Source organism: Salvelinus alpinus, chromosome 4 (genome assembly GCF_045679555.1).
Source record: "Salvelinus alpinus chromosome 4, SLU_Salpinus.1, whole genome shotgun sequence".
Lineage (NCBI taxonomy): Eukaryota > Metazoa > Chordata > Actinopteri > Salmoniformes > Salmonidae > Salvelinus > Salvelinus alpinus.
In genome coordinates, this window is record NC_092089.1 from 57,534,324 (window position 1) to 57,558,791 (window position 24,468).

Consider the following 24,468-nt stretch of genomic DNA (forward strand, 5'->3'; position numbering starts at 1 on the left):
AGGCTCTGAAACTCCCTCCCTCCAGCCATCCGTGAATCTGAGTGCATCACCGTCTTTCAGTCCCACCTCATCTCTCTCTCAACAAGCAAACAGCTTTCTCCATGGACTGCCCATTCTTCCCCTTCGCTTAGTCAGTCTCACAATTGCAGTATAAACATTCCTTTCTTTGGTCTGCGGAGCCCACTCTAAAAGAGACCCTTTAATAGGTCCTGGATAAAGGGCACTCATGCCAGGGAAGCACAGCCTCCCCCTCCTTCCCACAGATGAGGGGGCCCTACAATGAGAAGGCCAGTGATAAACAAGACAGAGGGTCAGTCGCTAAGACAATTAATAGCTCCTTCTCGAAGGTTGGGTATGGGATAGGGTCTGAGGCCTCCCCTGTCAGCCCTCATCCCAGCCACAGAGCTCTTGTAGGGGCTCAACAATGCCCATGATTTGAGCCCTACTGAGTATGAGGGAGGATCATTCAAGACATGGCTGGAGAGAGTACAGAGCAACACTTGAATTTGAATATATTTTTGCCCTTATGAGCCCTAATGTCATAACAACATACCCCAGTACTGTAAAAAACATTGAACTTTTATTTAACTAGGCAAGTCAGTAAAGAACAAATTTTATTTACAATGAAGGCCTACACCGGCCAAACCCAGACGACGCTGGGCCAATTGTGCGTCGCCCCATGGGACTCCGAATCACGGCCGGTTGTGATACAGCCTGGATTTGAACCAGGGTATCTGTAGTGACGCCTCTAGCACTGAGATGCAGTGCCTTAGACCACTGCGCCACTCGGGAGCCCAAGCCCGTGTGTACAGTACTGGGGTATGTTGTCATGACAATCCTTAACCCCTGTTACCCTTTCTGAAATTAAGGATGTTACATTTAAACTGTACTTCAGCTATATGTTTCTGGTGCTTCATAGAACTATAAATAATATGTGAGCTCTATGACACATTCATGTGTGTTGTGTTTCTGCTTGCCTAAACTATGCAGAGCCAGATGTGATGCATGTTCAAGCTTAGCTCCACCTTCCGGCCCACAGTGGAGTAGGGCTACACCGTCCCCTTCACTTTCAAGTCACTATGACACCCCTGGAAAGCTCCTAGAGCACACTGAGCCCCTGCCCCTGGAGCCCAAGTATGCCACCCAATTCAGTGACCAGCCCCCAGATCCCAATCTGGCAACTCCATAGGGGACACTACACAACAACAAACATGTACTGCCTATGGTTTCTACAGGGACAAGGACCACAATAACCCAGGCCCAGTATGACTGCCCCTCTCACAGAGTTCCCCAACACTATTTTATTTGGGCCTCAAATGTTTGTGTACAGAGCTAAAAGTGTGTGTTGTGGTTGAATAAAACTGACACACAAACGTGCTTTGTTGACATCAAGTGGTAAAGAAAATGATGTGTGAAAACATAAAACCAATCATTTTTTATTTAGTATTAAATTGTTATTCCCAAATTTACCCATTCACAATCACACTGACCAGTTGTGGGTGGCTACACGTGCTATCAGTTTTTGGGGATTGCGTTCACATTCATATTGTAGATAGACCTTTTGCACAACATAGCAACGCCCACTTCCGCTCACCTTCCTACCCGATACATAGCTTCCTGTCCCGATCGCGTCTCGTCAGTAGTGATGGGCATTCCGGCTCTTTTCAGTGAGCCGGCTCGTTCGGCTCAGCTCACCAAAAAGAGCTGGGTCTTTTGGCGCCCAAACGGTTCTTTAAAAAAAAGGTTTTGTATTTTTTCAAGTCAAACAGTTTGCGATAGTTTGACTATGATTGGTGTTAAAACAATTCTAACTAAATTATTAAATGAAATCCTAAAAATGCATTGTTTTGTTATGAAAAAGAATGCTATTAAACATTTGCATTTAAAGTATATAAACAAAGTGCATATAAATCTAACCATTCAAAACTAATACAATCTGAACATAATAGAATATTGCACCATTTCAAAGAAAAATAAATAGTCATTTGAAAAACTGCAGCATCACACAAATTGAAATAAATGTAAAAAGAAGGATGCTATTACACATGTGCATTTAAAGTATAACTTTTATGTATATAAAACAAAGTGCATATAAATGTAACAATTCAAAAAGAATACAATCTGAACATAATAATAGAATATTGCACCATATAAAAGAAAAATAAATAACAATGTGCAAAACTGCAGCATCCTACTTAAAACACTGAACTGGTCCCTCTTTTCGCTCTATTCTTTATTGCCATGTTATAACCAGCAGCACACAGCAATGCTGACCATATTTTGCTTTTATGAGAGATTTGCAATCAGAAATGCAAGCTGCCTCACTTTTGAGGGGCTGATGCGGTTTCTTCTCTCAGTAATTATCTGTCCCGTTTTCGAGAAGACCATCTCAGAGGGAACGGATGTGGCCACTATGCAGTCTCCCTGTTATGACTTTAGTAAGCCGTAGGTAGACCGAGGCCTTGTTCTCCCACCAGCTCAGAGGATCTGCAGATCTTTGGAGGAAGGCCTCCTCCAATTAGCATCGGACCTCCATTATGGCATCTGCTGAGGGATTCCTTCGGGGCTGCATCCCCAGTTGCTCTCTCGTCAAACCGCATCCAAACAGCAGAAGTTTGTGGCACTACTGCTGGTGCTTCTGCTCCCTCTTCTTCCTGTTGCCCTGGTGCCTGAGCCAACTGACTGCTGGGGCTGTCCCTCCCTGCTGCTGAGGTCAATCTTTGAAGATCCTCATCAATCGCTCTGGCATCACTGAAGGCTAACTTCTTAAACCTGGGGGCAAGTGCAGCGGTTTCTGATAGCACGTGATTATATTCCATTCAGTGGAACTTTCTGTCCATTGATGAACATAGGGTGTCCATCAACTCTGTCACATGTCCTGTGGTTACATTTGCTTCTCTCTGGCGGCTGGCTGTGATTCCCTGCAGACCCTTACACAGGAGTATCATTTTTGAGGCTGTCACATAGCTGAAAAGAGAGAACAGTAACTTATTAGTTCAGGTTCATGTTTTGTCTACTGATACTACATTCTCATATACTGCTAATATACATATATAATACTGGATTAAATAATGATGTAGTAATAACTGCCCTATCCACTGATCTCCACAGTGACCTGCTCAAAGTGTTCCAGGACTCTGCACACCTCCTCCACCACCTCCCATTCCTCTTGGGTCAGAGCATCAACAGGTGCATTGACAATGGCCAAGGTAGAGATTAGAGGTCGACCGATTAATCGGAATGGCCGATTAATCGGGGCCGATTTCAAGTTCTCATAACAATCGGAAATCGGTATTTTTGGGTGCCGATTTGCCATTTAAAAAACAAAAATGTACACCTTTATTTAATCTTTATTTAACTAGGCAAATCAGTTAAAAACACATTCTTATTTTCAATGACGGCCTAGGGACAGATTTTTAACATTGTCAGCTCGGGGGATCCAATCTTGCAACCTTACAGTTAACTAGTCCAATGCTCTAACACTGATTACATTGCACTCCACGAGGAGCCTGCCTGTGCCACGAATGCAGTAAGCTAAGGTAAATTGCTAGCTAGCATTAAACTTATCTTATAAAAAACAATCAATCAATGACTGTCATTGCTCCAATATGTACTTAACCATAAACATCAATGCCTTTCTTAAAATCAATACACAAGTATATATTTTTAAACCTGCATATTTAGCTAAAAGAAATCCAGGTTAGCAGGCAATATTAACCAGGTGAAATTGTGTCATTTCTCTTGCGTTCATTGCACGCAGAGTCAGGGTATATGCAACAGTTTGGGCCGCCTGGCTCTTTGCGAACTAATTTGCCAGAATTTTACGTAATTATGACAACATTGAAGGTTGTGCAATGTAACAGGAATATTTAGACTCATGGATGCCACCCGTTAGATAAAATACGGAACGGAATAAACGTTTTGTTTTCGAGGTGATAGTTTCCGGATTAGTCAAAGGTATATGGTTTAGAGAGAAATAGTCGACGCGTTATAATTCCTGTAATAACTTGCGGCTGAACTTGACAGGGGTTCCTTCGTTATTTTACCGTTCATGTCTTCCATAGAGAATGTCTTGATCTACTTCAAATAAGGTCTGTGTTTCGTGCAGGCTTAAACCGCCTCAACGTTTTGATACCCGTGTAAATCTCACTAGGATAAGGTAACGTTTGTCAACATATTTTCATAAATCCACTCTACAATTTTTTTTATCTTCGCTTATATTTAGCCAATATTGATCAGAGTTACCTTGTCCTATGGATATCTACACAGTTATAAAATTGGCAAGGTGGTGTAAGCCTACACGAAACACAGACCTTATTTTAAGTGAATCTAAAAATATCCTATGGAATAAATGAAGGAACCGCTTTTCAGATTTTGCTAGGTGTCATGGGAATTATGACTCGCACTTTGGTCGTCAATTCTTACCATGCCCATTATTAAAATAGGATTTCCTGCATATAGAAATGACATTTTTGTTTTCAACATTCATCATAGGTAACTTAAACTCTATTTTTATTCAAACAGTTGAGAGTATTTGTCTCCTAAGCAGACTCTTCAGTATCATTGTCACTTCAGAGCTGTGTGTGTGTGTATTTATGTATTATATTAAGTTAAAATAAAAGTGTTCATTGTTCATTCAGTATTGTTGCAGTTGTCATTATTACAAAAATGTGTGTGTGTGTATGATATATATATAAAACTTTTTTTCTTTAAAAAAAACCCAACAAAAACGGCCGATTAATCGGTATCGGCTTTTTTTGTCCTCCAATAATCGGTATCGGCGTTGAAAAATCATAATCGGTCGACCTCTAGTAGAGATGGTGGCATCCTTTGACTCAAGAAACCACTTCAACATATAAAATTTTGAATTCCACTAGTGCAGTCTTGTTTAGGCCTCCGCTCAGGCATCCCCATCTGGCGTTGTGTAGACTTTAGTTTTTCATCACCTACTGTACTCCTGTGGAAGTATTCCACAGCTCCTTTCACTTTGTCCAGTGGGCTTCATCACCTTCAGAGCATCTCTTACAATCAGGTTGATTGTGTGGGCAAGACATGGATGATGGGTCTATTTTAAAATGTTCATGGCTTTGGTTATGTTAGCTGTATTGTGGCTAACACAACAGACCACTTTTCCATCTACTTGCTGCAGACATAAACTTTGGCATAAACTGGTCCATAGAAGATTGCGTTGCTGAGGGTCGCGGAGTAGGCCTACTTGACTGAGAGGATACATCTCCACATGTGGAGGTGGTGGCTCCACCACTATCACTAGCAGGCCCGCTAGCTTCTCGAAGCTCCGCTACAGCTAGCTTCACAGTTGGGTGCACAGTTCGCATATGCCGGTGTAGGTTGTGCGTAGAACCGGCTTTATATGAGATTTTGTTTAGGAAAATCTACACTGTGCTCTAACATTGTCTACATTATTAAAATGTATCCAAATGCTACTGTGCTTCCAATTTATTTTACAGCTGTTGTTTCCACAGCTGTCCTTCCTCTCTCTCCTCGGCTGCTAAGTGTGTGACTGTGTGACTACTATACTGGCTATTAGGGAATACTCACCTAATCCGTCCTTCTGCCATGTGCTTTTTGGTGGGCTTGGCTTGGTGGCCTATGGGCCCAGGTTGCAGACCCTGTAAAAAGTACAAGGACACTATTCTAAATCTAATCATGAGACGATTTAAGTTTTCATTAAATAATTTATTAGCATTATGATGGGATTATAACCATATCATTTTGATATGTGGTATAGCTATTAAAACATACCATAGTCCTTGGCTTATGCCACTGCTGCTCGGCCTCTGTGCAGCTGTGCACAGGTGTGACGACTGGTGTTACATCTTAGTGTGCAGACTGGAATAGTAATGCAACTGTGTGGTGTCATTGTTACTGGCTCACAGGGCTTCAGTACAACCCACGTGGGGTAATAAAAAGAAAATGATTAGATTAAAATCACTCAACATGTGTCACGACCAGCAAAGAGAAATGACTGGCGCAACATGCAACAGCCACTAAATTCATTACAGCAATATCAATCAAATGTATTTATAAAGCCCTTCTTACATCAGCTGATGTTACAAAGTGCTGTACAGAAACCCAGCCTAAAACTCCAAACAGCAAGCAATGCAGGCGTAGAAGCACTATACATTAACTGAACTGTTGGTAAACGAATAGGTTAACAATATAACGATATATTATCAATTAAGCTTGTATGATAGCAAGCTAGCTACGTTTGCTTCCTAGCTACAGTAGCATGGCAGGAAGGGGGGACAACTAATAAAGAATTTAAACTTTTCTATTAAGGGTATATGTCCTTGTTTAAATGTAATCTAATGCGTCCAACATAACAGAGCTCACATAAACAGCAAGGAAAACATCTGAACAATTACTGCACTAAGAACGGTTTCATAAGCCTAGTCCTAGACTAAGCAATGCCTCTTAATGCAGTTCTCCATTGACAGGAACTTCTAAGTCTAAGACTAGGCTTCATCTCTGACTGTTGTAACCTGCATATAGTGTGTCACAAACACCTGACTTTTCAGCCTACACTCAAACTGTGTGGTTTCTCATTTTTCCTCATGGACCTGTAGCGAGCAGCAAGCCCTTATGCTGACCTCTCCTGTCACGTTGGCCCTGTTCGAAGCTGTTTGGAATCAAAAGAAAGAGCAATCATAATGTTAGCTAGCTACTGCAAAAGGCATGTCTTAAACTACGTTACAGCTTTGAGTAAACGTCCTTGTCTGATAGGCAACTTGGCTATACTTACCTTCATAGTTGAAAAGGTAACTGGACACAAAGTTTGAATCCTTGTTTTTAACTTGGAGTTCGGTGCTTTGCTACTTGTCTTGGCCAGACGATGTACATCCGTCATGTGATCTTTGTCAGCTCTTACAAGCGCCCTGAGTAAAACAGTGCCATGTTTGGTAGGGGAGGGAGGCGTTGGCTAATTAGCCACCTTACTAGTTAGAACGTTAATAGAAACAAAAGAAGACCCTGAACACAATCACCGATTTACAAAAATCACTAACTGAACGGATAAACATAATTTTCAACAAGAATTATAGAAATATGATTATATTAATATACTGAGATAATAATAAAACGAGGGACTTCGAAGCTAGTATGGCTACAATCAGGCTGACAGGACGCGATCGGGACAGTAAGCTATGTATCGGGTAGGAAGTAGAGCGGAAGTGGGCGTTGCTACATAGTGCAACATTTCCTTTTTATTTTATTATTATTATTATTTACATTTTTTATTAACAACAAATCAATACAGAACGTACATAAGGGAACACAAGTATATATATATATATATATATATATTATATACAATGGACAATCGAGCTAGGGGGTACAATATCACATTACAATTACACAAGGACCTTAAGGGACATACATACACTTACAATTCTAACAGCTTTTTTGTTAGTAGAGTATTTAACTGTCTTAAAATACAGATCAATTTATTTTTGTAGGGTAAGAACATTTGGTTTTTTGTTTGTAAATTTACATTTGTGTATATGAAATTTGGCCAAAAGAATAATTAAATTAATTACATAAAAATGTTTCAGCTTATTTCTATCGTATGTAAAGAATTCAAGCAGTACATCTCTCCACAATAGTGTAAAATCTTCATAAATGTGTTCAATTATAAATCTACTGATGTCTTGCCACAGTTTTCTTACATGAATACAATGCCAAAAAAGATGCAACACTGTTTCTGGGTGGTCATTACAAAAGGAGCAATTTGTTTTCCTTAAACTTCTTCATATAGTGGTTGGCAGGATAATATTTATGAAAATTTTAAAGGAAACTTCCTTAATTTTGTTAACAAGTAGGTATGTGTGTGGCAACATCCAAACTTTTTTCCAACAGATATTATCAATAAATCCATTCCAATAAGGCATGACATAAGGTATAGATAGATACAACATCCTGCTGAAACAAGGTTCGTATCGCTCTGTTGTTGAATGGACCAAAAGAGAAACAAATCTTTCCTACTGATGAGTCAACAGGGTCAATAAAAGGTAGGCTCTGAGGGTCAGGTCTTGACACGTTCCTGAATAACAGAGCAACACCTGAGGGAATGGCGTCTATAACAATTGCAAAATCTTTAGGTGTTACAGGGACCTTGTAAAGTGATAAGAATTCCTTATAACTGAGTAAAAGAACCTCTGCATTTACCAGTTGGCTCACCAATAGGATATTATTTCGGAACCACTATTCTAAAAACAAAGAAGTATTTTCATACAATATATCCCGATTATTCCATATATAATATCTGTGTGGAGAAAATTATGTTTATAAATTAAGGACCATGACAAGAAAACGATGAAAAGCAGAAAGTTTCACTGGAATTTTGTCAATATTATAATTGCAAAACAACATGAAGTTAAGGCCACCAAAAGTAGAGAAGACATGATGAGGAATAACATTCCAGATAGAAGTGGGTCTTCTTAGGAATTGTTTTATCCAATTGATCTTTAAAGTATTATTTAAAGTAGTAAAGTCCAGAAAATTCAGTCCATCATTCTCATAAGTGTTCATTACAACAGTAATGGGTACGGTTGTGCAACATTTTCCTCATCAGACACTGGGGGGAGGAGTACGTCAATTTGGGTGTACCGGAAATACAGTTATTAAAATAGGAAGATAAGAAAAAAATCGGACTTTCTAGCCACAGACGGGTTTGTGTTGTGTGGACTTAAATTAGATAATTTAAAACATGGGGAGATAGTGTTTGTTTTGTCAGGTAAGTATTTAAAACATATATATATATCTTTGAGAGATTACTTGTAAATTTTTCCAGCTAGCTTGCTGGAATCGTAATGATTATGGGAAGATCTCAGTTATTTACTGCTCGCATCCTTTCTCCTTCTCAAAAACACATTGGATGAGAAAGCCAGAGGTTCCGCCCTTCGGACCCTCTCCTCCAATGGGTTTTTGAGAAGGAGGCAAAGATAGATGACGTCTGCAATTGAGATCCTCCCCATGTTGTGTTAACAGGTATCTAGCTGGCTAATAAGGTATTTATTTGCTATATGTAGATACGCTTGCTTGGACCATTCCATGGAAAATGTGACCGTTGTGTCTTCAAGCTGAATATTTGCTAAATCTGTATCGTTACCTAGCTAAACAATGTTAGCCTGCTAACTAACTGATGTTAACTGAAATTAGCTGTGGTTGTGATGCATTTGTTACTAACGTTAGTTTTTCAACGTGATTACGGATTCTTTTAGTTAAATTCAACGCTTGTCTCACGAGATCATACAATCAACATGTGCTCAATAAATATTTATCCAGTTAACATGTCGGCCGGCTAGCTAGTCAACAAACAGCCAGCTAGCTAACTCAGCTGTCACGTGAGTGTTGATATGCCCATACGCAATAATGTAAGACTGACAGACGGTGTAATGTTTACTGGTTTGCCAGCTGCAATGTGTGATATTTGTTTTTTTAACTACCCAGTAAATATCCATAGAAAAATCATGCCAGGTTTTGGTTAGCCATTTAAATGTCAGACTAGCTAACTACCTAGATGTCATGATATGACTAGGACCCTATAAGATCTGTATAATTTTTTTCACAAATTATGTTTGTTCTTCCAATGTTTTTCATGCTCAAAATCACACTTAAAGCATTGTTGTGGACTACAATATTAACTACATCAGGAGACCACTTTTGAGGTCTGGGGAAAAATAGAAGAAATGTGGGTTTTGGGGTGTAGTTACCCTTTAATGCAGGCGTTCTCCATAACGCAGTTTTATAAGGCCCTAGTCATATCCCATGTACCAGTCTATCCGCACCCTGGCATTCTGTGTGCTTGTTGATTGAGGGCGCAAGGAGCTTTTTTTCTCACACTTTTCCCTTCTGATTCCAGTTTCACGGACTTGGTCCTTACGACGACAGTGCAGAGAGAGGCCCCACCATCTGACATCCTAGGTCTGGCAGATTATGACCCAGTACCAACCACAGTCCAACCACTCCAACTTCTTCACCGTGAAAGCCGAGGCCTCCTCAACACCACCTCTCGCCACCAGCATGGCCAATAGCAACGCCGCCGCCGCCCCAGGGAAGGTGATGGGCACACCTGGCCCTGCCGGCAGAATCAGCCCAGAAGGAAGTCAGGTGAGTCCTCCTATCCATTTCCTCATCGCCAACCTGGGGCATGCAGTAAAAAGTTTTGCGACAGAAAATGAAAATGTATATTTTTTATTGGACAGGAAGTCCCTCCCTGTTTCAGTTCGGATTCTTCCATTTGGTGGCTAATAAGCACGACCATGGTATACTCTTGCTGGGTGACGTTTTTCAATAGAATTGTTCAAAGGATTCACTATAACTGTAAGGTACAATTACTACTTGGCTTTACATACATTGACGCCAATCCTTCAGTTTCATGTGCAGGTTGGTTCTGTAAAAACATGCCTTCTATGTTCATCTCCCTAGCCAGATGCCAAGTTTCAGGGTGTACAATGAGCGTGTAGCCACTCTGCTTGACTGCTTTTAGTGCACCATTGACTATGACGAACAACCTGTTTGCCCTCCACTCAGGTGTTGAGTAAAAAGAAGCTGCAGGACCTCGTAAGAGAGATTGACCCCAATGAGCAGCTCGATGAGGATGTGGAGGAGGTATGCTCAGAAGTGTCTTTCACTGAAGATTGCGTCCCAAACCATAATGCAAAGACTAGTGCATGCAATGTTTTGGAGCCTCATCACTTGTGACCTGAGGTCCCCCATCTGTCTTCCTCTCAGATGCTGCTGCAGATTGCAGATGACTTCATTGACAGTGTGGTGACAGCTGCCTGTCAGCTGGCCCGCCATCGCAAATCCAACACCTTAGAAGTGAAGGACGTCCAGCTACACCTGGGTGAGTAAAAGTACAGGCTGATACTGGCTGATGGGGTGCCATAGGGTTCAATTCTCGGGCCGACTCTTTTCTCTGTATACATCAATGATGTCGCTCTTGCTGCTGGTGATTCACTGATCCACTACGCAGACGACACCATTCTGTATACTTCTGGCCCTTCTTTGGACACTGTGTTAACTAACCTCTAGACGAGTTTCAATGCCATACAACTCTCCTTCCGTGGCCTGCAAATGCTCTTAAATGCAAGTATCTTCTGCACATCTATCAACTCCGTGTTTAATTGCTATATTGTAATTATTTCGCCACTATGGCCTATTTATTGCCTCAGTTCCCTTATCTTACCTCATTTGCACACACTGTATATAGACTTTTTCTATTGTATTATTGACTGTTTTTGTTTATTCCATGTGTAACTCTGGGTTGTTATTTGTGTCGCACTGCTTTGCTTTATTTTGGCCAGGTCGCAGTTGTAAATGAGAACTTGTTCTCAACTAGCCTACCTGGTTAAATAAAAGTGAAATAAAAAAAATGGTTGGAATAGCAGCAGCAGCCGCTGCAGTCAGGGCTATATGCTGAACTTTTTTACAAGGTGCACGTGTGCGCCTAAGTTGAGAAATGTTGGCGCACACAAAGAAATTTAGGATCACAATATTAGCGATAATAACGCTAGAATCCTTAATTTTTCTATGTGCACTTGTGCTTCTAAATAAAAATTCCAGGTGCATATGTGAGTAAAATGGTCGCACCGTAGAGCCCTGGCAGCTTTGTGGCATAAGCAGTGTTTGTCTCGATTACTGGAATGATTAATTTACTATGGCAAAAATGAACAGAGTGTTGAGAGCAGTTTTGAGTTTTAAAGATCTGCATATAAAAGGTGGATGAAGTTAATGGACCATTTCCTGTTGAGTGTATTTTCTCTTAGATTTTTATTCTCACTCCCTGTGTTGTCTGCCACTCAACAGAGCGCCAATGGAACATGTGGATTCCTGGCTATGGTTCAGATGAGATTCGGCCGTATAAGAAGGCTTGTACCACAGAGGCCCACAAACAGGTTTGTTTGTCACTCTTTCATCTTGATCACACCCAGGGTTCACATTTATACTAATGAATTGTGCTAAACGTTCAATAATTTAAATGAACAGTGCTGTAAAAGTATTTTCCCCATTTCTGAGTTTTTCTATTTTTCAATATTTTTGATACGGATTGTTATCAGATCTTCAACCAAACCTAATATTAGATGAAGGGAACCTGAGTTTACAAGTAACAAAGAAAGAAGTACTTATTTTATTAATTAACAAAGTTATGCAACACCCAATTCCCCTGTGTGAAACAGTAATTGCCCCCTTACACTCAATAACTGGTTGTGCCACCTTTAGCTGAATGACTGCAACCAAATCTCATCGGAAAAGTTTACTCAAGTTTGCCAAAAAGCACCTGGATGATCATCAAGACTCTTAGAAGAATGAACAGTGTTTGGTTTTCACCAGGCATAATTGGACCCATGTCACGCAAAGAACATTCTTCTAAGAGTCTTGATGATCATCCAGGTGCTTTTTGGCAAACTTGAGTAAACTTTTCCGATGAGATTTGGTTGCAGTCATTCAGCTAAAGGTGGCACAACCAGTTACACAGTAAGAACCTTATACCAATGGTCAAGCATGGTGGTGGGTGGTAGTGTGATAGTTTTAGGATGCTTTGCTACCTCAGGACCTAGACGACTTTCCTTAATAGAAGGAACTAGGGCTGGGCGATATGACGATATATATCGTGTGACGATAGAGCATAATATGAAACGATAGACGTTTTTCTATCGTTTATTTCGTTGTGTCGCAAATCACTCTTTACGGCAATATTTGTTGTCAATTGGACGACGCTTTGCGTTCTTCCACACAGGGAAATTTGCAACACAAACAAACATGGAGGAGAGTGAACGTGACACAGAGCAAGAAGCTCCTACCTAAAAGAGGGGCTACTTTGGTCGCATGGACGTGGTTTGAGTATGAAAAGTCTGACACGGACTAGAAAACCGTCCTCTGCAAAATATGCCGAAGGCCGGTCCCGACAACAGGCTCAAACGCCACTAACCTCTTTTACCACCTACACAAGAATCATGTGAAACAGTACGGAGAGAGTCTACTGATGAGACCCACAAAGTACAGTCAAGTGCTCAAAACAAACCCCCGACTCGCAAGAGGCTTTTGCCCGCGGCACACACTATGGCAAAGAATCACGAAGATGGAAAGAGATAACAGCTGCCGTTGCAACTTACATCTGCAAAGACATGGCCCCAATTTACACGGTCGAGAAACGGGGGTTTCGTGAGTTGGTGCTAGCAGTCGACCCAAGGTACCAAATGCAAATTGATATGTGACACATATTAATGCCAAAATAACATGCAAAACAGGCAAGCCCCCAAATATATATATATATATTTAGATTTTATACATTAATATTTTATATTTTGTTACATGCTTAATTGAACATTTGTGCAAAGGTTGTAAAGAAAAGGAGAAATATTCAAAATGAGTAAGTATCTTTTATTTGTTGAGTATAATTCAAAATGTAATAAGAAATAGGCCTTTACATGTGGTCATTTTATATAAACTATTTATTCATTGAATTTACAGCAAAAGTGCTATATCGTGATATGTATCGTTATCGGGATATGAAATTACCTATATCGGGATATGAGATTTTGGCCATATCACCCAGCCCTAGAAGGAACCATGAATTCTGCTCTGTATCAGATGATTCTACAGGAGAATGTCAGGCCATCCATCTGTGAGCTGAAGCTGAAGCGCGGCTGAGTCATGCAGCAAGATAATAATCCAAAACACACAATCAAGTCTACATGAAAATGGCTAAAAAGCAGCCCATTTGAAGTTTTGGAATGGCCTAGTCAATGTCCAGACTTAATCCCAATTGAGATGTTGTGGCAGGACTTGAAATGAGCAGTTCATGCTTGTAAACCCACATGTTGCTGTATTAAAGCAGTTCTGCTTGGAAGAGTGGGCCAGACATCTTTACAAACAAAGCATTTGTGTTTAGTGAGTCCGCCAGATCAGACCAGGAATGTTCTCTTGATGTGTGTGTGAATTTGACAATTTTCCTGTCCTGCTAAGCATTCAAAATATAACGTGTACTTTAGGGTGTCAGGGAAAATGTATGGAGTAAAAAGTACATTATTTTCTTTAGGAATGTAGTGAAGTAAAAGTTGTCATATAAATAGTAAAGTACAGATACACCAAAAGCTACTTAAGTAAAAATACTTTAATGTACTAATTACTTATTTCCAGTGGTGTAAAGTACTTATGTAATTGTTTTGTTATTTGTTCTCAGGTTCCCTTTGTCTAATATTAAGTTCTGGTTGAAGGTATAACATTCAGTATCAAAAATATGCAAAAGTAGAGAAAATTAGAAAGGGGGTAAATACTGTTTCACAGTACATGTATTATATAATTATAATTTTTGGTGTATTGTTTTGGAAGTATTGAAAATAATTTCCATAATTTAATATGGGACTGATATGTGGTTGTCTTACCAACCTTAGTTGAATGCACTGACTAAGGTGCTCTGGATAAGAATGTCTACGAAAAAATGACCTAAATGCAATAGTGATTGAGCATGTTTTTCATTTGTCTCATCCAGAGAATGGCATTGATCCGCAAAACAACCAAAAAGTAGCAAGACCTGGAACCAGCCTCGCACAAACCCTCTGTGCTGTTTGTCTTTGTCTTTTCTCTGTGTATTTCTAATAATGGGGGACATTCTTTCACCCATGTCTTCATCTTCCCCAGGTTTTGTGTGTGATTTGTCAGCTCCATCACAGACTGGCCAAAATCACACACTCCTCATTCAGTGTAAATGTTGTTTTGGGACAGTGTTTTGTTTTTGGAATTATCTGTTCAACTTTACTTTTTTGTTCAGGGGGTAACCACCAAACACACACACCTTCAATATGGTGGTGGCTTCCATACTCTTTCCCACTTGTTTTTTTTTTGTTGATTTTGTCTGGCATGCGTTTGCTGTTGTGTGTTTAGTTTTTGTCAGATAAACAAACCCCCTTCATCTAACATCAGAAATATATACCATTTGCATTTAGTGGGTTTCCAGGGTACTGTCATGGCACAATGTTTTTGTGTGCTGTAGGGATCTGATGTCATCTCCATAGTTCATTAGAAAATTACCCAGGACCTTGTTTTTCATAAGATGTCAACAATTAACAACAAATGACTGACTATTATTCAAAAATAATACGTATGTGAAGTATGTCTTGTGTCGCCAGACTGCAGTGATATGGGGTTGGGTAATGGTCCTTATTTGGGGATGTGTGGGGAAGCTGTAACATTTGTTTTACTTTATATGGCAGTGTTTTAGTTAAACCTGTTATTTTTATTCCATAAATAAGATTCATATTTCACTTGGCATTTAATATGTGTGTTTATTTCACTGTTCAGTCATGTTCTTTCTCATTTGTTGTAAACTTGAGTTTTTCAGAGTTCACTTTCTATATAAAAGGATTACATCAGTATATCACTATTCAGGGCAAAGAGATTTGACTACATTTTCATAACTGTAATACCACTAGTATAGGGTTTCTTGATTCTGGAGGACAAACTCCTTCAGAAAATTCCCTGTTCACGCACTTGCAAAGAATTTTACATGTGTTATGTCTATGTCCATGTTCTGACAAGTTGGCACAATTTGGTAATGCCCATCTTGTAACATTTCTTCTCCTCATCCGGTGAAGAGCCTCAAGTCAAGATTATCTTATGATGTTTTGTCGAAGATGGCAGTCAGTTTTTCAAGGGCAGCATTGTGACATGGCATACAGTTGAAGTCGGAAGTTTACATACGAGTTTTAATGACTCCAACCTAAGTGTTTTTCAACCACTCCACAAATTTCTTGTTAACAAACTATAGTTTTGGCAAGTCGGTTTTGTGCATGACACAAGTCATTTTTCCAACAATTGTTTACAGACAGATTATTTCACTTAGAATTCACTGTATCACAATTCCAGTGGTCAGAAGTTTACATACACTAAGTTGACTGCCTTTTTTAAACAGCTTGGAAAATTCTAGAAAATGATGTCCTGGCTTTAGAAGCTTCTGATAGGCTAATTGACATAATTTGAGTCAATTGGAGGTGTACCTGTGGATGTATTTCAAGGCCTACCTTCAAACTCAAAAGGTGCCTCTTTGCTTGACATCATGGGAAAATCAAAAGAAATCAGCCAAGACCTCAAAAGAAATTGTAGACCTCCACAAGTCTGGTTCATCCTTGGGAGCAATTTCCAAATGCCTGAAGGTACCACGTTCATCTCTACAAACAATAGTACGCAAGTATAAACACCATGGAACCATGCAGCCGTCATACCGCTCAGGAAAGAGACGCGTTCTGTCTCCTAGAGATGAATGTACTTTGGTGTGAAAAGTGCAAATCAATCCCAGAACAACAGCAAAGGACCTTGTGAAGATGCTGGAGGAAACCGGTACAAAATTATCTATATCCACAATAAAATGAGTCCTATATCGACATAACCTGAAAGGCCGCTAAGCAAGGAAGAAGCCACTGCTCCAAAACCGCCATAAAAAAGCAAGACTATGGTTTGCAACTGCACATGGGGACAAAGATTGTACTTTTTGGAGAAATGTCCTCTGGTCTGATGAAACAAAAATAGAACTGTTTGACCATAATGACCATTGTTATGTTTGGAGGGAAAATGGGGAGGCTTGCAAGCCGAAGAACACCATCCCAACCGTGAAGCATGGAGGTGGCAGCATCATGTTGTTGGGGTGCTTTGCTGCAGGAGGGACTCGTGCACTTCACAAAATAGATGGCATCATGAGGTAGGAAATTATGTGGATTGAAGCAACATCTCAAGACATCAGTCAGGAAGTTAAAGCTTGGTCGCAAATGGGTCTTCCAAATGGCCAATGACCCCAAGCATACTTCCAAAGTTGTGGCAAAATGGCTTAAGGACAAGAAAGTCAAGTTATTGGAGTGGCCATAACAAAGCCCTGAACTCAATCCTATAGAAAATGTGTGGGCAGAACTGAAAAAGCGTGTGCGAGCAAGGAGGCCTACAAACCTGACTCAGTTACACCAGGTCTGTCAGGAGGAATGGGCCAAAATTCACCCAACTTATTGTAGGAAGCTTGTGGAAGGCTACCCGAAACGTTTGACCCAAGTTAAACAATTTAAAGGCAATGCTGCCAAATACTATGTGTGTATGTAAACTTCTGACCCACTGGGAATGTGATGAAAGAAATATAATTGTGAAAAACTGAGTTTAAATGTATTTGGCTAAGGTGTATGTTAACTTCCAACTTCAACTGTACATATTTAGCACTACATTTACATTACCATTGAGCCATTCAGCAGATGCTCCCATCCAGCGTGACCCACAACTAGTGCATTCATCTTAGGATAGCCATGCGAGAACCACATATCACAGTCGTATCCCAATCACGTATCACATACATCAGTGGTTCCCAAATGTTTTATAGTCCCATACCCCTTCAAACATTCAACCTCCAGCTGCGTACCCCCTCTAGCAACACTCTCAAATTAGTTTTTTTGCCATAATTGTAAGCCTGCCACACACACACTATACAATACATTTATTCAACATAATGAGTTTGTCACAACCCGGCTCGTGGGAAGTGAGTAAGAGCTCTTATAGGACCAGGGCACAAATAATAATATAATAATAATCAATAATTCTGCTCTTTATTTAGCCATCTTACATATAAAACCTTATTTGTTCATTGAAAATTGTGAATAACTCACCACAGGTTAATGAAAAGGGTGTGCTTGAAAGGATGCACATAACTCTGCAATGTTGGGTGGTATTGGAGAGTCTGTCTTAAATCATTTTCCACACACAGTCTGTGCCTGTATTTAGTTTTCATGCTAGTGAGGGCTGAGAATACATTCTCACATAGGTACATGGTTACAAAGGGCATCAGTGTCTTAACAGTGCGATTGGTCAATGCAAGAAACTCTGAGCGCAGCCCTGTCCAGAAATCTGGCAATGGCTTCTGATTAAACTAAATTTTCACAGAACCGCTTGTTGCAATTTCTATGAGGCTCTCTTGTTCAGATATCGGTAAGTGGACTGGAGGCAGGGCATGAAAGGGATAATGAATCCAGTTTGTGCTGTTCGTTTCGGGAAAGTACCTGCGTAATAGCGCACCCAGCTCACTTAGGTGCTTTGCTATATCACATTTGACATTGTAAGCTTGAGTTCATTTGCACACAGAAAATCATACAATAATGGAAAGACTTGTGTGTTGTCCTTGTTAATGCAGACAGAAAAGAGCTCCAACTTCTTAATCATAGCCTCAATTTTGTCCCGCACATTGAATATAGTTGCGGAGAGTACCTGTAATCCTAGATTCAGATCATTCAGGCAAAAAAACCATCACCCAGATATGCCAGTCGTATGAGAAACTCGTCATCATGCAAGCGGTCAGACAAATGAAAAGCTTGTCTCAATTCAAAAAATGTGTCAATACTTTGCCTCTTGATAACCAGCGCACTTCTGTATGTTGTAAAAGCGTTACATGGTCGCTGCCCATATCATTGCATAGTGCAGAAAATACACGAGAGTTCATCAGCTTTAACAAAGCAAGCATTGTCACTGTAGTATCCAAAACATCTTTCAAGCTGTCAGGCATTCCCTTGGCAGCAAGAGCCTCTTGGTGGATGCTGCAGCGTACCCAAGTGGCGTCGGGAGAAACAGTTTGCACGCGCGTTACCACTCCACTATGTCTCCCTGTCATGGATTTTGCGCCATCAGTACAGATACCAATATATCGTGACCACCAAAGTCCATTTGATGTCACAAAGCTAAAAAATATCCTCTCCTGTTGTCCCGGTTTCCAGAAGAGGATGTCTTCCTTAATTATTAACGGACATATACCAGGAGCTGTGCCAGGCCCGTCTGTTGACTCATCCAGCTGTAACGCATAGAATTCACTGGCTTGTATGCAAAGCAGTAATTGTTTCAAAACATCTCCTGCCATGTCACTGACGCGTCGTGAAACAGTGTTTGATGAAGACATTGTCTGTATAGTTTTTTGGGCCTTTTCCCCCTGCATTTTCCTAGCCATACCCACAGCAGCAGGAATGATTATGTCCTCCACAATAGTATAGGGCTTGCCTGTCCTAGCCACTCGGTAGCTCACCATATTAGATGCTTCTAGCCCTTTCTTATTAATGGAATCTGTTGCTTTTATACATGTCTTACTACTCGAAAGTCGTCTTAATTCTCTCTCAAAAAAAAAGTGAATCACATTGTATTTGGCGTACCCCCGACGGCATTGTGCATACCCCTGGGGAATACCTGAATACATGATACAATGCAAAATAAAATACAAAATGCATGCAAATGTGTCTCGTCCCCGTCGTGCCGTAAGGTGTTCTTTAATCTGGTTACCTGGGGTGGCAGAGTTATCTTGTTTAATTGCTAGCTTAAGTTACCTGGGGTGGCAGAGAGTTCCATTTAGTCATGCTCTACTTAATACTGTATGTTTCCCGGCCTCTGCTCTGGACATGGGGACTGTGAAGAGACCTCTGATTGCATGTCTTGTGTGATACCAATGATTATCCGAACTGTGACCAAAAGGGATGCAGTCAATATCTCCTCAATTTTGAGCCAGGAGAGATTGACATAATATATATATATATATATATATACAGTGGGGAGAACAAGTATTTGATACACTGCCGATTTTGCAGGTTTTCCTACTTACAAAGCATGTAGAGGTCTGTAATTTTTATCATAGGTAAACTTCAACTGTGAGAGACGGAATCTAAAACAAAAATCCAGAAAATCACATTGTATGATTTTTAAGTAATTAATTTGCATTTTATTGCATGACATAAGTATTTGATCACCTACCAACCAGTAAGAATTCCGGCTCTCACAGACCTGTTAGTTTTTCTTTAAGAAGCCCTCCTGTTCTCCACTCATTACCTGTATTAACTGCACCTGTTTGAACTCGTTACCTGTATAAAAGACACCTGTCCACACGCTCAATCAAACAGACTCCAACCTCTCCACAATGGCCAAGACCATAGAGCTGTGTAAGGACATCAGGGATAAAATTGTAGACCTGCACAAGGCTGGGATGGGCTACAGGACAATAGGCAAGCAGCTTGGTGAGAAGGCAACAACTGTTGGCGCAATTATTAGAAAATGGAAGAAGTTCAAGATGACGGTCAATCACCCTCGGACTGGGGCTCCATGCAAGATATCACCTCGTGGGGCATCAATGATCATGAGGAAGGTGAGGGATCAGCCCAGAACTACACGGCAGGACCTGGTCAATGACCTGAAGAGAGCTGGGACCACAGTCTCAAAGAAAACCATTAGTAACACACTACGCCGTCATGGATTAAAATCCTGCAGCGCACGCAAGGTCCCCCTGCTCAAGCCAGCGCATGTCCAGGCCCGTCTGAAGTTTGCCAATGACCATCTGGATGATCCAGAGGAGGAATGGGAGAAGGTCATGTGGTCTGATGAGACAAAAATATAACTTTTTGGTCTAAACTCCACTCGCTGTGTTTGGAGGAAGAAGAAGGATGAGTACAACCCCAAGAACCCATCCCAACCGTGAAGCATGGAGGTGGAAACATCATTCTTTGGGGCTGCTTTTCTGCAAAGGGGACAGGACGACTGCACCGTATTGAGGGGAGGATGGATGGGGCCATGTATCGCGAGATCTTGGCCAACAACCTCCTTCCCTCAGTAAGAGCATTGAAGATGGGTCGTGGCTGGGTCTTCCAGCATGACAACGACCCGAAACACACAGCCAGGGCAACTAAGGAGTGGCTCCGTAAGAAGCATCTCAAGGTCCTGGAGTGGTCTAGCCAGTCTCCAGACCTGAACCCAATAGAAAATCTTTGGAGGGAGCTGAAATTCCGTATTGCCCAGCGACAGCCCCGAAACCTGAAGGATCTGGAGAAGGTCTGTATGGAGGAGTGGGCCAAAATCCCTGCTGCAGTGTGTGCAAACCTGGTCAAGAACTACAGGAAACGTATGATCTCTGTAATTGCAAACAAAGGTTTCTGTACCAAATATTAAGTTCTGCTTTTCTGATGTATCAAATACTTATGTCATGCAATAAAATGCAAAGGAATTACTTAAAAATCATACAATGTGATTTTCTGGATTTTTGTTTTAGATTCCGTCTCTCACAGTTGAAGTGTACCTATGATAAAAATTACAGACCTCTACATGCTTTGTAAGTAGGAAAACCTGCAAAATCGGCAGTGTATCAAATACTTGTTCTCCCCACTGTATATATATATATATATATATATTTTAACCTTTATTTAACTAGGCAAGTCAGTTAAGAACAAATTCTTATTTACAATGATAGCCTACACCGGCCAAACTCGGATGACGCTGGGCCAATTCTTGCCCCGCTCTATGCGTCTCCAAGGACCGTCGGTTGTGATACAGCCTGAATTCGAACCAGGGTGTCTGTAGTGACGCCTCTAGCACTGAGAAGGAGTGCCTTAGATCGTTGCGCCAATCGGGAACCCAAATATACACTATATACAAAGTATGTGGACACCTCTTCAAATTAGTGGATTCGGCTATTTCAGCCACACCCGTTGCTGACAGGTGTATAAAATTGAGCACACAACCATGCAATCTCCATTGACAAACATTGGCAGTAGAATGGCCTTACCGAAGAGCTCAATGACATTCATAATGACACCGTCATAGGATGCCACCTTTCCAACAAGTCAATTCATGAAATTTCTGCCCCGGTCAACTATAAGTGCTGTTATTGGGAAGTGGAAACGTCTAGGAGCAACAACGACTCAGCCGTGAAGTGGTAGGCAACACAAGCTCACAGTGCTGAAGCGCGTAGCACACAAAAAACTGCTGTCCTCGGTTGCAACACACTACCGAGTTCCAAACTACCTCTGGAAGCAACATCAGCACAATAACTTTTCGTCGGGAGCTTCCTGAAATGGGTTTCATGGCCGAGCAGCCGCACAATGCCAAATGTGTAAAGCTCGCCGCCACTGGACTCTGGAGCAGTGGAAACGCTTTCTCTGGAGAGATGAATCACCCTTCACCATCTGGCAGTCCGACTGACATTTCTGGGTTTTGTGGATGCCAGCAGAATGCTACCTTCCCCAATGCATAGTGCCAACTGTAAAGTTTGGTGGAGAATAAATAATGGTCTGGGGCTGTTTTTCATGGTTCGGGCTAGGCCCCTTAGTTCCAGGGAAGGGAAATCTTAACCCTACATCATACAATGACATTCTAGGCAATTCTGTGCTTCCAACTTTGTGGCAACAGTTTGGAGAAGGCCCTTTCCTGTTTCAGCACGACAATGCCCCCGTGCACAAAGCGAAGTCAATAGAGAAATGCTTTTTCAAGACCGGTGTGGAAGAACTTGACTGGCCTGCACAGAGCCCTGACCTCAACTCCATCGAACACCTTTGGGATGAATTGGAACGCCGACTGCGAGTCAGGCCTAATCTCCTAACATCAGTGCCTGACCTCACTAATGCTCTTGTGGCTGAATAGCAAGTCCCCGCAGCAATATTCCAACATCAAGGGGAAAGCCTTCCCAGAAGAGTGGAGGCTGTTATAGCAGCAAAGGGTGGACCAACTCCATATTAATGCCCATGATTTTGGAATGAGATGTTCTCATACTTTTGGTCATCTAGTGTATGTAATTATACATAAACCAATTAGCAGACTCAAATTACAGTCATGCGTGCATACGTCCTCCGTATAGGTGGCCCTGGGAATCAAACCCACAACACTAGCGGTGCAAGCGCCATACTCTACCAGCGGAGCCATACAGGACCACAATGACATGCATGAGAATACTGATCTGGGCCAACTGCAATTTGCCTATGTCTTTCTTTGCTGCACCTGACCACACAATTGGACAGTGGTCCAGATGCAACAAAACTAAAGCTTATAGGACCTGTCTGGTTGACTGAGATATCAAGAAAGCAGAGCAGTGCCTTATCACGGACAGACCTCTTCCCATTTAATCAAATCAAACTTTATTTGCCATGTGCGCCGAATACAACAAGTGTCGACTTTACCGTGAAATGCTTACTTGCAAGCCCTTAAATAAGAATAACAATAATGAGGCTATATACAGGGGGCACCGGTACCGAGTCAGTGTGCAGGGGTACAGGCCAGTTGAGGTAATCTGTACATGTAGTTGGGGGCGAAGTGACTATGCATAGGTAACAAACAAATAGCGAGTAGCAGCAGTGTACAAGAGGGAGGTGGGGGTGTTAATGTAAATTGTCCGGTGGTGATTTTTATGAATTGTTCAGCAGTCTAATGGCTTAGGGGTAGAAGCTGTTGAGGAGCTTTTTGGTCCTAGACTTGGCACCCCGGTACCGCTTGCTGTGCGGTAGCAGAGAAAACAGTCTATACAGTCTTGGGTGACTGGAGTCTCTGACAATTTTATGGGCTTTCCTCTGACACCACCTATTATATAGGTCCTGGATGGCAGGAAGCTTGGCCCCAGTGATGTACTGGGCCGTTCGCACTACCCTCTGTAGCACCGTACGGTCAGATGCCGAGCAGTTGCCATACCAGGCGGTGATGCAACCGGTCAGGATGCTCTCGATGGTGCAGCTGTAGAACCTTTTGAGGATCTGAAGACCCATGCCAAATCTTTTCAATCTCCTGAGTGGGAAAAGGTTTTCTTGTGCCCTCTTCACGACTGTCTTGGTGTGTTTGGACCATGATAGTTTGTTGGTGATGTGGATACCAAGGAACTTGAAACTCTCGACCCACTCCGCTACAGCCCCATCGATGTTAATGGGGGCCCGCCTTTTCCTGTAGTCCAAGATCAGCTCCTTTGCCTTGCTCACATTGAGGGAGAGGTTGTTGTCCTGGCACCACACGGCCAGTTCTCTGACCTCCTCCCTATAGGCTGTCTCATTGTTGTCGGTGATCAGGCCTACCACTGTTGTGTCGTCAGCAAACTTAATGATGGTGTTGGAGTTGTGTTTGGCCACGCAGTCGTGGGTGAACAGGGAGTACAGGATAGTTGTATGATATGCTCCTCTTAGTTGTTTTATTGAAAGCGTGTAATTTTAACATAAAATCAGACACCTCGCTGTTCTTTTATTGTTGACGGGCCCCAGTGTTGAGGATCAGCGTGGCAGATGTGTTGTTGCCTACCCTTACCACCTGGGGGCAGCCCATCAGGAAGTCCAGGATCCAGATGCAGAGAGAGGTGTTTAGTCCAAGGGTCCTTAGTGATGAGCTTCGTGAGCACTATGGTGTTGAACGCTGAGCTGTAGTCAATGAACAGCATTCTCACATAGGTGTTCGTTTTGTCCAGGTGGGAAAGGGCAGTGTGGAGTGCGATTGAGATTGCATCTCTGTCAATTAGGTTAGTAAATTGTGGATTAACTACAATGTTGTTGACAGTGGTGTAAAGTACTTAAATAAAAAAATAGTACCGCTTAAGTAGCTTTTTGGGGTATCTGTACTTTACTATTTCTATTTTGACTACTTTTACTTCACTACATTCTTAAAGAAAATAATGTACTTTTTACTCCATACATTTTCCCTGACACCCAAAAG

The 24,468-nt window shown here is 41.4% G+C and overlaps 1 protein-coding gene and 1 long non-coding RNA gene across 5 annotated transcripts; one reads left to right on the forward strand and one right to left on the reverse strand.

Moving 5' to 3' along the window:
• Positions 1-1,420: 1,420 nt before the first annotated feature.
• On the reverse strand, positions 1,421-7,178 carry LOC139574027 (uncharacterized). Its single transcript, XR_011674687.1, has 4 exons — positions 6,764-7,178; positions 5,764-6,640; positions 5,560-5,630; positions 1,421-2,967 (listed from the first exon to the last, which is right to left on the reverse strand). It is a non-coding gene; the product is annotated as an uncharacterized lncRNA (long non-coding RNA).
• Positions 7,179-8,563: 1,385 nt separating this feature from the next.
• On the forward strand, positions 8,564-15,287 carry LOC139574026 (transcription initiation factor TFIID subunit 12-like). 4 transcript variants are annotated; one of them, XM_071398145.1, is made up of 6 exons: positions 8,564-8,752; positions 9,881-10,128; positions 10,552-10,629; positions 10,753-10,867; positions 11,830-11,918; positions 14,516-15,287. In XM_071398145.1, exons 2-6 carry the CDS (start codon positions 9,955-9,957, stop codon positions 14,549-14,551), a joined length of 492 nt encoding a protein of 163 aa, XP_071254246.1. In that variant the 5' UTR covers positions 8,564-8,752; positions 9,881-9,954; the 3' UTR covers positions 14,552-15,287. The 4 variants fall into 4 exon arrangements, with proteins under 4 accessions (XP_071254246.1, XP_071254247.1, XP_071254249.1 ...); XM_071398146.1 differs by lacking the exon at positions 8,564-8,752 and adding an exon at positions 8,862-9,026; XM_071398148.1 differs by lacking the exon at positions 8,564-8,752 and adding an exon at positions 8,892-9,006.
• Positions 15,288-24,468: the final 9,181 nt, after the last annotated feature.